This window comes from Schistocerca piceifrons, chromosome 5, assembly GCF_021461385.2.
Source record: "Schistocerca piceifrons isolate TAMUIC-IGC-003096 chromosome 5, iqSchPice1.1, whole genome shotgun sequence".
Classification (NCBI taxonomy): Eukaryota; Metazoa; Arthropoda; class Insecta; order Orthoptera; family Acrididae; genus Schistocerca; species Schistocerca piceifrons.
This window is the reverse complement of record NC_060142.1, coordinates 546,050,942-546,065,173: the sequence shown is the minus strand read 5'-3', so window position 1 is coordinate 546,065,173 and position 14,232 is coordinate 546,050,942. Positions and strand designations below refer to the sequence as shown.

Sequence of the window (14,232 nt, the reverse complement as noted above, 5' to 3'; positions counted from 1 at the left end):
AGAGACATTTGTTCATTTAGAAAAGAGCATTGGTAGTAATAAATACCATAGAGAGATGTGTCTTTGCCAGACACTTGTTGTCTAATATGGGTGTTGCTGATCGCAGTCTTGTATTCTGCCTATTTACTTATCTCTGTATTTGAATACGCATGCCTAAACCAGTTTCTTTGGTGCTTCAGTGTAACATCAGGTAACAGAATTAAAGATTTTAATCATTCATTTTCTGTCTCAGTTTTGCTTTGCTGAAGTCCATTAAGGATCGAACAAAGAATGAGGAAAACTTAACTGAGAGAAAACTAGAGTGGTAGGAGACCAGTAAACTTGTTTATGGAAAAGTAGTTCCATACATGCATTCCAGAAATATGTTAATCACTTTTTATCATAGTTGATGTCAATCCCTTTTCAGAATATTCCCATTATCAGTTATTAAATATATTAAACAATGGAAAATCCTGGATGGAATGTAACAATATTATGAGAAGGAAAGTTGCTACTCACCATATAGTGGAGGCACTGAGTCACAAACAGTGGTTAGAACACTGGACTCACATTCGGGAGGACGACAGTTCAATCCCGTGTCTGGCCATCCTGATTTAGGTTTTCCATGATGTCTCTAAATCGCTCCATGCAAATGCTGGGATGGTTCCTTTGAAAGGGCATGGCCGACTTCCTTCCCTATTCCGATGAGACCAATGACCTCGCTGTCTGGCCTCCTTGCCCAACCCAACCCAACCCAACCGTTGCAGATAGGCAATGTGGTTTCAGTTGCCTGAGACTGTAGTAGTGCGTGCGCGCGCACGCACGCACATGTGCGTGTGTGTGTGGGGAGGGGGGGGGGGGCACACGCGCAGTTGCGTGCACGGACGTGTCTGTTGACAAAGGCTTTAATGGCCGAAAGCTATAATTGTGAGTGTCTTTTTATTGTGCCTATCTGTGACTCAGCATCTCTGCTGTATGGTGACTAGCAATTTTCCTTCTCATAATGTTAAATATGATAAGCCAGAGAAGAACCATAACTGTGTATAACCTAGATATATTTCAGGCAATGAAAGATGCTTCATAATAAATTGAGATGAAACACAAAACAAAATACATATTGCATTTTTGTACAAGTGTAACCAAAACAACACAGTTCCAATTTTTAAGAGTTCTTTTGTGTTTCAGCCATGTAAAATCTTTTAAATTTTTTGCGTAAAAATTGCAGATATTACCCTAAACAAATAAATTACTTTATAAACAACTGTTCACTATAAGCAAAACAAGTTTAGACTATACTTTTCATAAAGAACATATCTATTTTTTGCAGATTCAGCACACTATATCACAGGAAGCCAAGTATTACACAATATCTCCTGAGGTGCAAAAACAGCTATTTACTTTTGGAGGATTACCTACAATATTTAAGAAGCAAGTGAAGACTTTTGCAGAAACTTGTGTGATGGTGCGAAGACCTGCTTTGGAGGTTTTTGAGTATCTCAGATCTGCTGATTACTCAAAGCCGGCTATCAGATATGTGCTTTGTATCCTTCATTATCTGGCACATAATGAAATAGGGTAAGAATACATGTTCTGTTGACTGCTGATCCATGGACGTTGCTGAGATGCCATGGCTTGCGTGCCTCAATGACACATGTAGCTGCGTTGTAGATACAAACACACTGGAGGGGTATCATTCTGGTTGATTTAATGATTTCATCTTGTGCCAGTAGTGTTTTTTATAGTCTTACTTTCAATTGTTGTGATATGTTTCTACATTTTAATACCAGGTTTAACAAGTAATAGCATCTGTTTTCCATGCTGTATGGCGTAGCCGTGTGATCTGAGGTGCCTTGCCACAGTTTGTGTGGCTCCCCCCTCCCCTTTGTAGTGTGTAAGCCTAGGAACCGATGACCTCACCAGTGTGGTCCCATAGGAACGTATGATCCTCCACCCCCACCCCCACCACCACCACTACTTCTCTTTTCCACCTGCAGTTTTGCCACAATTTCTGCTGATGTTGCCTCAGTAACCTGCCCATTCAGGCAGTGTTACAATAAGACCACATCCCTGGGAGAGAATGAGTAAGAAATAGGAAAGTTGGGGTTGGAAAGTCAACACTGTTAGAAAAGAAAGATTGATACTCACTGTAAAGACGACACATTGAGTTGTAGAGAGGCACAACAAAAAGACATTTAGCTTTTGGCCATAGCCCTCTTCAGAATAGGAAACAAAACACACACACACATTCACACAAGCAAGCACACATCATGCATATATGACAGCTCTCTGCACCGGCTGCAGCCAGAATGCAGTGATGTTGTGTCCAGCAGAAGCAGCAATTAGATGGCAGGTCTGCGCACGCGCGCTTTGTGTGTGTGTGTGTGTGTGTGTGTGTGTGTGTGTGAGAGAGAGAGAGAGAGAGAGAGAGAGAGAGAGAGAGAGAGAGATGTGCTTGGTTGTGTGAATGCACATGTGCTTCTCTTTTCTGGTGAAGGCTGTGGCCACTCAACATGTCGTTTTTATGGTGAGTGGCATTGTACCCTTCCTTCATTGTTGATATATCAACTTGGGCTTTCAATTGTTTGTTACAGTTGACATCATTCAGACTTTCATGTTCACTATTTAAGAATACATAGGCTTTGATTTTATTCTCGACCATTCCATAGCAAATTTTCCGTATCATTACACATTTCCATATCCACATTTAATTCAATATCACCTGTAAACATAGGCACAACAACATTATCAATAAGCGTTTGCTGTATTATCAAAGAAAGCACTCATATTACCCTTTAAATCACAATGATTAATCATATCCTCACTTTCTGCATAATTCTCCGTACTATTCACTAGAGACTTTACCTGTACTCAATCTCCTTTGTCACACCCATGATTACTGAGAACATTGACCCTTGGTTACATATTCACTTCTGTTGCTCCTTTTAATGAAACCACATCATCTGTCTCATGATATTTCAATGAATTTTGCTGCACACAAACCAATATTGTCCTTATCATCTGCCTCTGATTTCTCTTCTCTCTTAAACATCTTATAAATGCTTAAGTCACACTATTAGTTACTGATATTAGAATTGTACCATTTTGTCCTTTTTACCTTTTGTCTCCATAAAGTTTTGTTACCTAAGACAGTGTCCATATGACACATCCCAATTTCTCTGTTTTCCTTCTTAATTTTATTCCTTATCCCATCATGTCCTTGTCTGGCCCTGTTTACATTATAATTACCAGCCCCCCAGTGGCATCAGCAAATTTTTTGACTACCTACCCTGTCCATTTTTGCATCTGGCAATTCCTCTATTCCCATACTCTCACCGGGACTCCTCTGATCAAAATTGTCCCATCTCCTTCCAAAATTTGTGTTATCCATTTGTGCCCTGCTTCTCCAGTCTCAACCCTGATTATTCTGACCATTTGTATCCTCTCTCCCCCTCTTATTGTGAGTACTTTGTGTTTTACTGTTTCCCTTTTGTAATAACCTTCCATTCTCCCTCTGTTCCATATATCTAGGTCTATAACACAAAGCCTTGTCCATGTGCTCCACAAAATTTAGAAATTCTTCCACTGAATCTGTTGCACTATAAATCAGATCCCATTGCAGATTGTCTGGTAACCTTCTCCTTAGTGCCAAAATTTATGTTAACACACCTAGTGGCCTATCGCACTCATTTAATTTATACATTTCTCTAAAGCAGAACTCTCGTACTCTCTTTTCCACTCCTGTAACTAGGTCCATTCAAAAAATTGTTTTGCTGGGTCCCAGTATTTATTCAAGAACAGAGGGTCAAAGGTTTTAAGATTAGAGAATTTAGTAACATTTTGGTTAGCCCATGTTTGAGCTCCCCCTTCCAACTGCCTCTTAACACAGTTTTGCCGTATTACTCATCCCTGCCAGAAAGAAATCCTTGCATGCAGCCAAAAATATTGACAACATGGTATTTAATCTCTCTATGAAATGGTTTTGATTGAAATCTTTGCCCCATAGGATATCCCACCTACAAATTTCCATTCCCTGCCACTACAGTATTGTTTCCCCTCAGCACATTCATTTCCCCTTCTATTCCTCTTTATCACCAAGGATCCCCTTATGACAACCAGAAATTCCTACACTGATGGAATTTATGTCTGCCTCTGCTTGTTTTTCAAATAATTTGCATCTTTGTTCATGTAATGGGATTTGCTCTAGAAGATTGCTTTTCATGGCTTCAATTTTATCAGATAATATCTTTTGCAACACATCTACTTGATTAAAAACTTCTTCAACCATTCTGACATTATTTTCAAGGTTATTTTCTACCTCTGCAAATTTATTCTCGAGCTGATCAGTCTTATTACTTGCAGTACAGTTTTTATTTCCCAACTACAGAAATTTTGAGTCCATACTACTTTCAGTTTTACTGCTAAGCTTTGGATCCAGTTCCCAAACTAACTCAAATTTCATTCTGTTGCATATGAGGACTGCTGCCATCACTTCCCACATGTGACTCACACTCACTCACAGATTTCTGAATTTCATTTGCCATGGGTGGCAATTCGAATCTCAGTACAGAAAATGCAACTGCTGTTGTACTTATCTTTTTACATCTTTGTGCAATGCAATGTCTGCAGTCAGCGGTGGCAGCACAGCAACATGATGACTCGTAGTCGGCGGAGCAAGGAGGTGTGACAAGGACACCTGACAGCACGTGAACATGTCTGTTGGTGGTGCAGATGAAAGCGTGGACCCTTGGCAGCATGTGGACATTCTGTCGAAGATGGCTTAACCTGTGGCAAAGTGTGGACACAGCACGGACGACTACGTGTGTTCGGTGATGTCACCCGTGGTAGAGTGTGTTCACGAATCATCAGGCAGTGAGAATGACTACGTCACAATCATCGTGGTCCTATAATATTGCTGTAAACATGTGGCGGCACACATCTTGTCCTGTCGTAATTGCAGCACAAACATGTGGCCTAACTGAGCTGGGGTGGAGACACACAACAGTGCAAAAATGCCTAATATTATCCTACTGCACAAACTTAGCTGAGAGCCTCAAATAAATTATCTACTGCAGATGACACAAATAAATATTGGGATGCCAGATCCCAAAAATACATAAATAATGACTAATGAGCACAATCATGTATGAGTCAAACCCAGTCACAGTGGTACCTGTGGGGTGTGTGACTTGAATTTTTGATAACTACGATAGAGCGAACCTAACAGTCACCCTATGGATGAACAAGCATGCAACCTGTTAATTATGTGACTTGTGCTCTCTAGGGGTTTGACTGAACACTGTTGCCTTTTGGCCCAATTAACACAATATGTAAGTGGCATACAGAATATCAAATTATGACTCTTGACAACCAAGCAGTTGTAAAGTTATATGGTTAAAAAATGAATGAGATGATGATATAGGAATGTTTATCCTAAGGACTAAATAATGATGGTGAATGCACTATATTGAATATTACCTTGCAGTATTTTTATTGCAAGTGAAATAGCCAAAGAATAATTACATACTATGGTGGTAAAGCTCTACAAAGATTGTAAGTTCTTGAATCACTGATACAATAAATAAACCTGTGTGTAGCAACATTTCATGCACTATCTAACTTAAAGTTTGCACCACGAGTAACTCATTTTGGAAAGCTACATATAAAAACTGTTAAACAGTTACAATATTATGAGAAAGAAAGTTGTTACTCACTACTTAGCAGAGATGCTCAGTCACAGATAGGCACAACAAAAACAACCCTCACAATTAAAGCTTTTGGCCATTGGCCTTTGTTGACAATAGACAATAGCGTCTATTGTTGATGGAGGCCAGTGGCCAAAAGCTTTAATTCTGAGGGTCTTTTTGTTGTGCCTATCTGCAACTCAGCATCTCCATTACATGGTGAGAAGCAACTTTCCTTCTCATAATATTATTACATTCCATCCTGGATTTTCCATTGTTTGTTAAACAGTTATCCACATTTACCAATAATACTATTACTGTTACTCGCAAAAGTTCTATCAGTCACACTTGGAGACCTTAAGACCTTAGGAGTTCAGTCATCATCATCATCATCATCATTGTCAGGATTTCCCTCCTGCGAGCCAAGCAGAAACTTTGTGAATGACATGTCTCCGTTGATTTCTGTTCTTGTATAGCCTTTCTCTCACCACTGCATCCAACATTATTCCTCTCTTGAGATCTTCATTAACCTGTCTGCCCATATTTTCCTAGGCTGCCCAATCGGTCTTTTTCCTGGTACCTCCATCTCCAAATACTGATGCAGAATTCGAGTTGGGCACATAACCTAATCTCGCAATCTTGCAGCACTCATTCTTTACTTTATGGTCAATGTGTTCCACAGATCTCACCTCACATATTGGTTCCTGACTTTGTCCCTCCTGCTTTTTTTTTTTATTTTTTTTTTTTAGAGCTGACCTAAGGAACTTCATTTCACATGCCTGTATTTTACTCTCTTATTTATGACGCAGGTCTCCAGACTGTACATCTTGGTTGGCGAGAGATAGGTTTTATACATGATCTGTTTAGCTCTTAAAGGGACTCCCTTGGTTACTTATTGATTAAAGTGATTTACACAGGAGCAGATGATGGTTGTTGTTGTTGTTGTGGTCTTCAGTCCTGAGACTGGTTTGATGCAGCTCTCCATGCTACTCTATCCTGTGCAAGCTTCTTCATCTCCCAGTACCTACTGCAACCTACATCCTTCTGAATCTGCTTAGTGTATCCATCTCTTGGTCTCCCTCTATGATTTTTACCCTCCACGCTGCCCTCCAGTGCTAAATTTGTGATCCCTTGATGCCTCAAAACATGTCCTACCAACCGATCCCTTCTTCTAGTCGAGTTGTGCCACAAACTCCTCTCCTCCCCAATGCTATTCAATACCTCCTCATTAGTTACGTGATCTACCCATCTTATCTTCAGCATTCTTCTGTAGCACCACATTTCGAAAGCTTCTATTCTCTTCTTGTCCATACTAGTTATCGTCCATGTTTCACTTCCATACATGGCTACACTCCATACAAATACTTTCAGAAACGACTTCCTGACACTTAAATCTATACTCGATGTTAACAAATTTCTCTTCTTCAGAAACGATTTCCTTGCCATTGCCAGTCTACATTTTATATCCTCTCTACTTCGACCATCATCAGTTATTTTGCTCCCCAAATAGCAAAACTCCTTTACTACTTTAAGTGTCTCATTTCCTAATCTAATTCCCTCAGCATCACCCGATTTAATTTGACTACATTCCATTATCCTCGTTTTGCTTTTGTTGATGTTAATCTTATATCCTCCTTTCAAGACACTGTCCATTCCGTTCAACTGCTCTTCCAAGTCCTTTGCTGCCTCTGACAGAATTACAATGTCATCGGCGAACCTCAAAGTTTTTATTTCTTCTCCATGAATTTTAATACCTACTCCGAATTTTTCTTTTGTTTCCTTTACTGCTTGCTCAATATACAGATTGAATAACATCGGGGAGAGGCTACAACCCTGTCTCACTCCTTTCCCAACCACTGCTTCCCTTTCATGCCCCTCGACTCTTATAACTGCCATTTGGTTTCTGTACAAATTGTAAATAGCCTTTCGCTCCCTGTATTTTACCCCTGCCACCTTTAGAATGTGAAAGAGAGTATTCCAGTCAACATTGTCAAAAGCTTTCTCTAAGTCTACAAATGCTAGAAACGTAGGTTTGCCTTTTCTTAATCTTTCTTCTAAGATAAGTCGTAAGGTTAGTATTGCCTCACGTGTTCCAACATTTCTACGGAATCCAAACTGATCTTCCCCGAGGTCCGCTTCTACTAGTTTCTCCATTCGTCTGTAAAGAATTCGCGTTAGTATTTTGCAGCTGTGACTTATTAAACTGATAGTTTGGTAATTTTCACATTTGTCAACACCTGCTTTCTTTGGGATTGGAATTATTATATTCTTCTTGAAGTCTGAGGGTATTTCACCTGTCTCATACATCTTGCTCACCAGATGGTAGAGTTTTGTCAGGACTGGCTCTCCCAAGGCTATCAGTAGTTCTAATGGAATGTTGTCTACTCCCGGGGCCTTGTTTTGACTCAGGTCTTTCAGTGCTCTGTCAAACTCTTCACGCAGTATCTTATCTCCCATTTCATCTTCATCTACATCCTCTTCCATTTCCATAATACTGTCCTCAAGTACATCGCCATTGTATAAACCCTCTATATACTTCTTCCACCTTTCTGCCTTCCCTTCTTTGCTTAGAACTGGGTTGCCATCTGAGCTCTTGATATTCATACAAGTGGTTCTCTTCTCTCCAAAGGTCTCTTTAATTTTCCTGTAGGCAGTATCTATCTTACCCCTAGTGAGACAAATCTCTACATCCTTACATTTGTCCTCTAGCCATCCCTGCTTAGCCATTTTGCACTTCCTGTCGATCTCATTTTTGAGACGTTTGTATTCCTTTTTGCCTGCTTCATTTACTGCATTTTTATATTTTCTCCTTTCATCGATTAAATTCAATATTTCTTCTGTTACCCAAGGATTTCTATTAGCCCTCATCTTTTTACCTACTTGATCGTCTGCTGCTTTCAGTACTTCATCCCTCAGAGCTACCCAATTCTTCTTCTACTGTATTTCTTTCCCCCCATTCCTGTCAATTGTTCCCTTATGCTCTCCCTGAAACTCTCTACAACCTCTCGTTCTTTCAGTTTATCCAGGTCCCATCTCCTTAAATTCCCACCTTTTTGCAGTTTCTTCAGTTTCAATCTGCAGTTCATAACCAAGAGATTGTGGTCAGAATCCATATCTGCCCCTGGAAATGTCTTACAATTTAAAACCTGGTTCCTAAATCTCTGTCTTACCATTATATAATCTATCTGATACCTTTTAGTATCTCCAGGATTCTTCCAGGTATACAACCTTCTTTCATGATTCTTGAACCAAGTGTTAGCTATGATTAAGTTATGCTCTGTGCAAAATTCTACAAGGCGGCTTCCTCTTTCATTTCTTCCCCCCAATCCATATTCACCTACTATGTTTCCTTCTCTCCCTTTTCCTACTGACAAATTCCAGTCACCCATGACTATTAAATTTTCGTCTCCCTTCACTACCTGAATAATTTCTTTTATCTCGTCATACATTTCATCAATTTCTTCATCATCTGCAGAGCTAGTTGGCATATAAACTTGTACTACTGTAGTAGGCATGGGCTTCGTGTCTATCTTGGCCACAATAATGCGTTCACTATGCTGTTTGTAGTAGCTAACCCACAGTCCTATTTTTTTATTCATTATTAAACCTACTCCTGCATTACCTCTATTTGATTTTGTATTTATAACCCTGTAATCACCTGACCAAAAGTCTTGTTCCTCCTGCCACCGAACTTCACTAATTCCCACTAAATCTAACTTTAACCTATCCATTTCGCTTTTTAAATTTTCTAACCTACCTGCCCGATTAAGGGATCTGACATTCCACACTCCGATCCGTAGAACGCCAGTTTTCTTTCTCCTGATAACGACGTCCTCTTGAGTAGTCCCCTCCCGGAGATCCGAATGGGGGACTATTTTACCTCCGGAATATTTTACCCAAGAGGACGCCATCATCATTTAATCATACAGTAAAGCTGCATGGTATAATATAAAAAGAATTTAATAGTGGTTTGATTTCTCACTTCCTCTTGTAAGGGATTGAGGCACAGCTGCATATCATAATAAATTCCAGATATGAGAGATAAGATTTCTCTCAGCTCCTGTATGAATCCAAGAAAAATATTAAATAGAACAAAGAAAGAAGAATGGATGGAGAAACAAGATACATACCAGGCACTGTTGTGTACTGTAAGGTGATAATTTTTTCTAGATGGCTGCTTTGGAGAAGTGTTGGTAGATAGTTTACACCTTTGATGTTAATCGCATTGAGAGAAAAGGCATGTTCGCCTCAGCTGCTTTTTGTTTAGTATCACTTCCTCTTGAATGTGTATTGTTATTTAGTTTCCATTGGGTCAGCAGATGGTAGTAAAAAGTAAAGTTGTGTGGCATTGTTGGCTGGGAGACCCTGAAGGGCAGGTTCAGCTGCCTAATTGGAAAGGTTTATCTGTCCTTTGCACACAGCACCACCTTCCTTTGCAAAGTGTGCTAGTTGTGTATTTAAGTGTACCTGATATGTGTAGGTGAAAGTTATGGTGGAGTGTGGTGTCATGTTTGTGTTGGACGATGATGAGAGAAGGGAGATGGAGTAACCCAGTGCTGGCCATAACCTATTCCTCTCAAACAGCATCAAGGCGGTTGCTGAGCTTGATGTCCCCATCTGATGAATGGATCATGTCCAACAGTGTCACATGCCCTCTCTTCATGAGACACTATGGAGAAATTTGAAATGTAATCCATGGTATTGGTACAAAGTCTGTTTATTGGGAAATTTTTGCCACCACACCTCTTCCTCTTTTTGTAAAGGCAGAAGTGAAATAACTGACAGAGTACCCATCCAAGTACTGACCATGCCCAACATTGCTTAACTTCAGTAATCTGACTATAACCAGTATATTCAAGAAGGCTGTTGGTTCAACACATGGTAATAATTGAAGTATACAGTTTCCAGTTTTTCGTATTTATTCGTAAATATTGTGGGAAGTGGATAATACAGTTTGCATTTGCTGCTAGTTAAATAGTGATGACTTTTCAGTAAACTGAGGAAAGAACACTTTGCCATCACTGCCTAAACAACAGTCATATGCTGTCTTCAAACTTTTTCTTTTATTTTGCTTAGCACAACTTTCAGTTGGCCGTGCAGGCAGTGGGAAGACCTTGACTTTGGCCCATGTTCTGCATTACGGTCTTTCTTCTGAGTGGCTGCTTTTTCATGCACCAAAAGGTAAGGCATTTAAAATAAAAAATTCTCAAAAACTATTTATCTGGGTGTAAACAAAATTTGCTTTTTGTTACAGTTGACAGATAAAAGGAGTAGGTAGGATGCAAAACCATTCCCGTAATGCAGGGTGTACCAGGTATACAGTAAGAACCTTTAGCAGGACAGCGATGGCACGCTCTTATTAAGATGACGCTGCTGCCGCTCTCAACTCTATTCATTAAGGGACTGATATGATCCAATGATTGAGGAAGTGGATAGTGACGGTTGCTGTGAAGAACAGTTATTGTTATGAGGTCATGAACAGTACTATTTATAGTCGAAGATGTGTCACAGCAAATACTTTGAAATGTTCACAATTAATTAATATTCTGCATGCCACTATGTGACTGCTATCATTGCACACTGAAACTCTTAAATGTGAGATGTGAGTAATTATAGGCCAAAACATATTAAAAACTTTAACTGAACATTGCCGGCCCATACATATTCCACAGCCTGACTGTGAGGCTCATGCAACACAGCTCTGCCTGCTGACTGCAGACTGTCAACTGCCATCCAGTATTGGAACTCAGCAACAACAGTCACACTGCATTCAAAAACATTGCCAGTGGGCAGCAATTACTCTAAAATTCTATGTCAGCAAAACCAGAGGTAGCTGCAACAAAGTCATTGTGATTAATTAGTTCGATAAATTGGCTCCCAGCTATTGGCACAAAATATTACTGTAGCAGCTGATGGTGGCTCGACTACAAGTTTTGGGGGCTGAGCATGGGAAGAGGCAACAAAACTCGATGTGCGAGTCACTCTACGGAGTAGCAGAGATTCCGAACACTGTGCAGAGATGAGCACGCAGCAAACACAACACAACTAGCATGAGCAGTGGAGTAACTAACTACATGTAAAACATACCACAGTGCAAGGCAAAGGCTAGGTCTGAGGTAGCTGATGTCTGCGTAAGAACTACTGAGCCAGGCATTTTGCCGTCGGCGATCAGTGGCTCTGCCACATAACTCCTCGCAGTCGCCCTCGGTGTCAGTGTTTTGCACTATTGTGCTATGATACCCGTGCTAGCTCATCTGCACCCCTCTTGACATCTGCCGACAGGAATACTAAAGGGGCCGTTGGCTCATTTGTCATAGTTGGCAGGCTTAACTCCTTTTAATTTTCTCTCTTTATTTTGATGGTGTGACTGAATTAAAGAAGTGTGTTTTGCTGCCAGTAGCAGAGGCACTTTAGGATAGACAAAGTGCATCAAGTCAGGGCAAGACTGATTAAAATGTGGAAGGCATGTTGAAGACCTCTAAAAATATAATTTATTCTTATTTTAAAATAATATTTTCTTTTAACATGTACAGTGACAAGAAAGGATATTGTTTTGATTGGAATGACAAGAAATTTCAGTATCTCTTTATCATTATTCAACTTGCCAGTACCAGGAAGACATAAAATTTTTGAAAACATTATCAGCGATCTTATATTAATATGATAATTAAGAAACAGTCTTGATCGCAAATTTCTTTTAATCGGAATGGCAGGTGGACTTCCATAGAACAGGTTGCGCCGATCCACGACACTGAACTGACTGCTGCAGTTAAAAGAAATTTGCGACCAAGACTGTTTTTTAATATATACTATTTTTAAACACTTTTATATCTACAATTATATGTTACACACTGTGACTACTCTTTATTTCTTTGTCTTATGATTTTTATGTCTTTTCTATATGATGTGTTACATGCCATAAGCTAAATAAATAAATAAATAAATAAATAAATAAATTTAATCGGAGTGACTGGTTTCAATCCTTAAGGATCATCTTCAGACTCCAGAATGGCAGGTGGACTTCCATAGAACAGGTTGCGCCGATCCACGACACTGAACTGACTGCTGCAGTTAAAAGAAATTTGCGACCAAGACTGTTTTTTAATAGTCATTTCAGGAAGACTATTTGGTGATTTAGGGTAAAAAGTTAGAGAGACAAAATAATTTCCAGCTTTTTCAGTACTATTCAGTGATATTAATTTTTTATTTAAATCATATCTGATGTTTTAGAGTGGACTTAGTTTCTTCAAGTTTGTGGTAGAGTTTAGTGATGTAGGGGTTACCAGTCAATTCATCCTTAAAGGACACACAATTTGCATGTCATCTAAAAAAGTGGATGTGCACTTTTTGAGGAAAAGGGGTTGTAAGATAGGCTTATGACACTCACTAGATGAAATGATGATCATTGACCAGTCGACAGTTACATATGGGTTTAAATTTACTAAGCATTTTCCAGAACTGGGAAAAAAAATTGCAGCTTTCTTGTTGTCCTCTTGTAGAGTTGAATCTATCATCTCCATTCTTTGTGTCACACTCACCAGACACTACACTCACGTAATGGCTTGTCCTCTGTCACTCACATGCCTCTAGTTTTCTTAGTGTGGTTTCATACCTTGCATACTTCTATCTCATCTGAGAGAAATCGTGTTTCTCCTCTTTCATCATCACAACTGTTAAGTACTTTTAATATGAAACGTGTACCTGAAATATGTTAATAAGAACTATTAGATGGATATTTATTGCTTGTACATAATTAATTTGCTGGTAACATTAACTAATGGTTGTATCTCTTTACTGTTAGTGTCCTTTTCTTAATCTTTGACAAAGTCTACATCTACATCTCTGTGACTACTCTGCAATTCACAGTGAAGTACCTGGCAGAGGGTTCATTGAGCCGTCTTCAAGCTATTTGTCAACTGTTCCACTCTCAAACAGCATGTGGGAAAAACTAACACTTCAGTCTTTCCCTGTGAGCTCTGGTTTCTCGTATTGTACTACAACGATTGTTTCAAAATATTCATGCACTCAGAGGAGAAAGTTGGTGATTGGAATTTTGTGAAAAGATCCTGCCACAATGAAAAATGCCCTTTTTTCTGTTTTTTCTTTTAATGATTGTCACCCCAGCTCATTTATCATATCTGGGACGCTCTCTCCCATATGTCACGATAATATAAAACGGGGCCATATGTCGCGATAATATAAAACGAGCTGCTCTTTGTTGAACTTTTTTGATGTTTCTGTGAATCTTATAGGCTGCGAATCCCGCACTGTGCAGCAACACTTCAGGAGAGGACGGACAAGTGTATTGCAGGCAGTCTCTTTAGTAGACCTGTTGCATCTTCTAAGTGTTCTGCCAGTAAATCACATAGTCTTTGGTTAGCTTTCCCCACAACAATATCTATGTGAATGTTCCAGTTTAAGATATTTGTAATTGTAATGCCTAATCCATCATTTGCATTTAATTGTTATTATACGGATGCCATATCTAAATCATTTTGCAACTGAGTGTGATCGTCTGTTGACTTTATGAGACAATAAATGACAGCATCATCTGCAAACAATCTTAAGAAGG

The 14,232-nt window shown here is 39.4% G+C and overlaps 1 protein-coding gene across 1 annotated transcript in view; it reads left to right on the top strand.

Moving 5' to 3' along the window:
* The window catches only part of LOC124798709 (28S ribosomal protein S29, mitochondrial), a 96,656-nt gene that overhangs the window by 50,467 nt on the left and 31,957 nt on the right, over positions 1 to 14,232 (top strand). The window contains exons 3-4 of the mRNA XM_047262224.1: positions 1,307 to 1,520; positions 10,749 to 10,841. Of these exons, the coding sequence (XP_047118180.1) occupies positions 1,307 to 1,520; positions 10,749 to 10,841 (307 nt within the window). The remainder of the gene's footprint in view (positions 1 to 1,306; positions 1,521 to 10,748; positions 10,842 to 14,232) is intronic.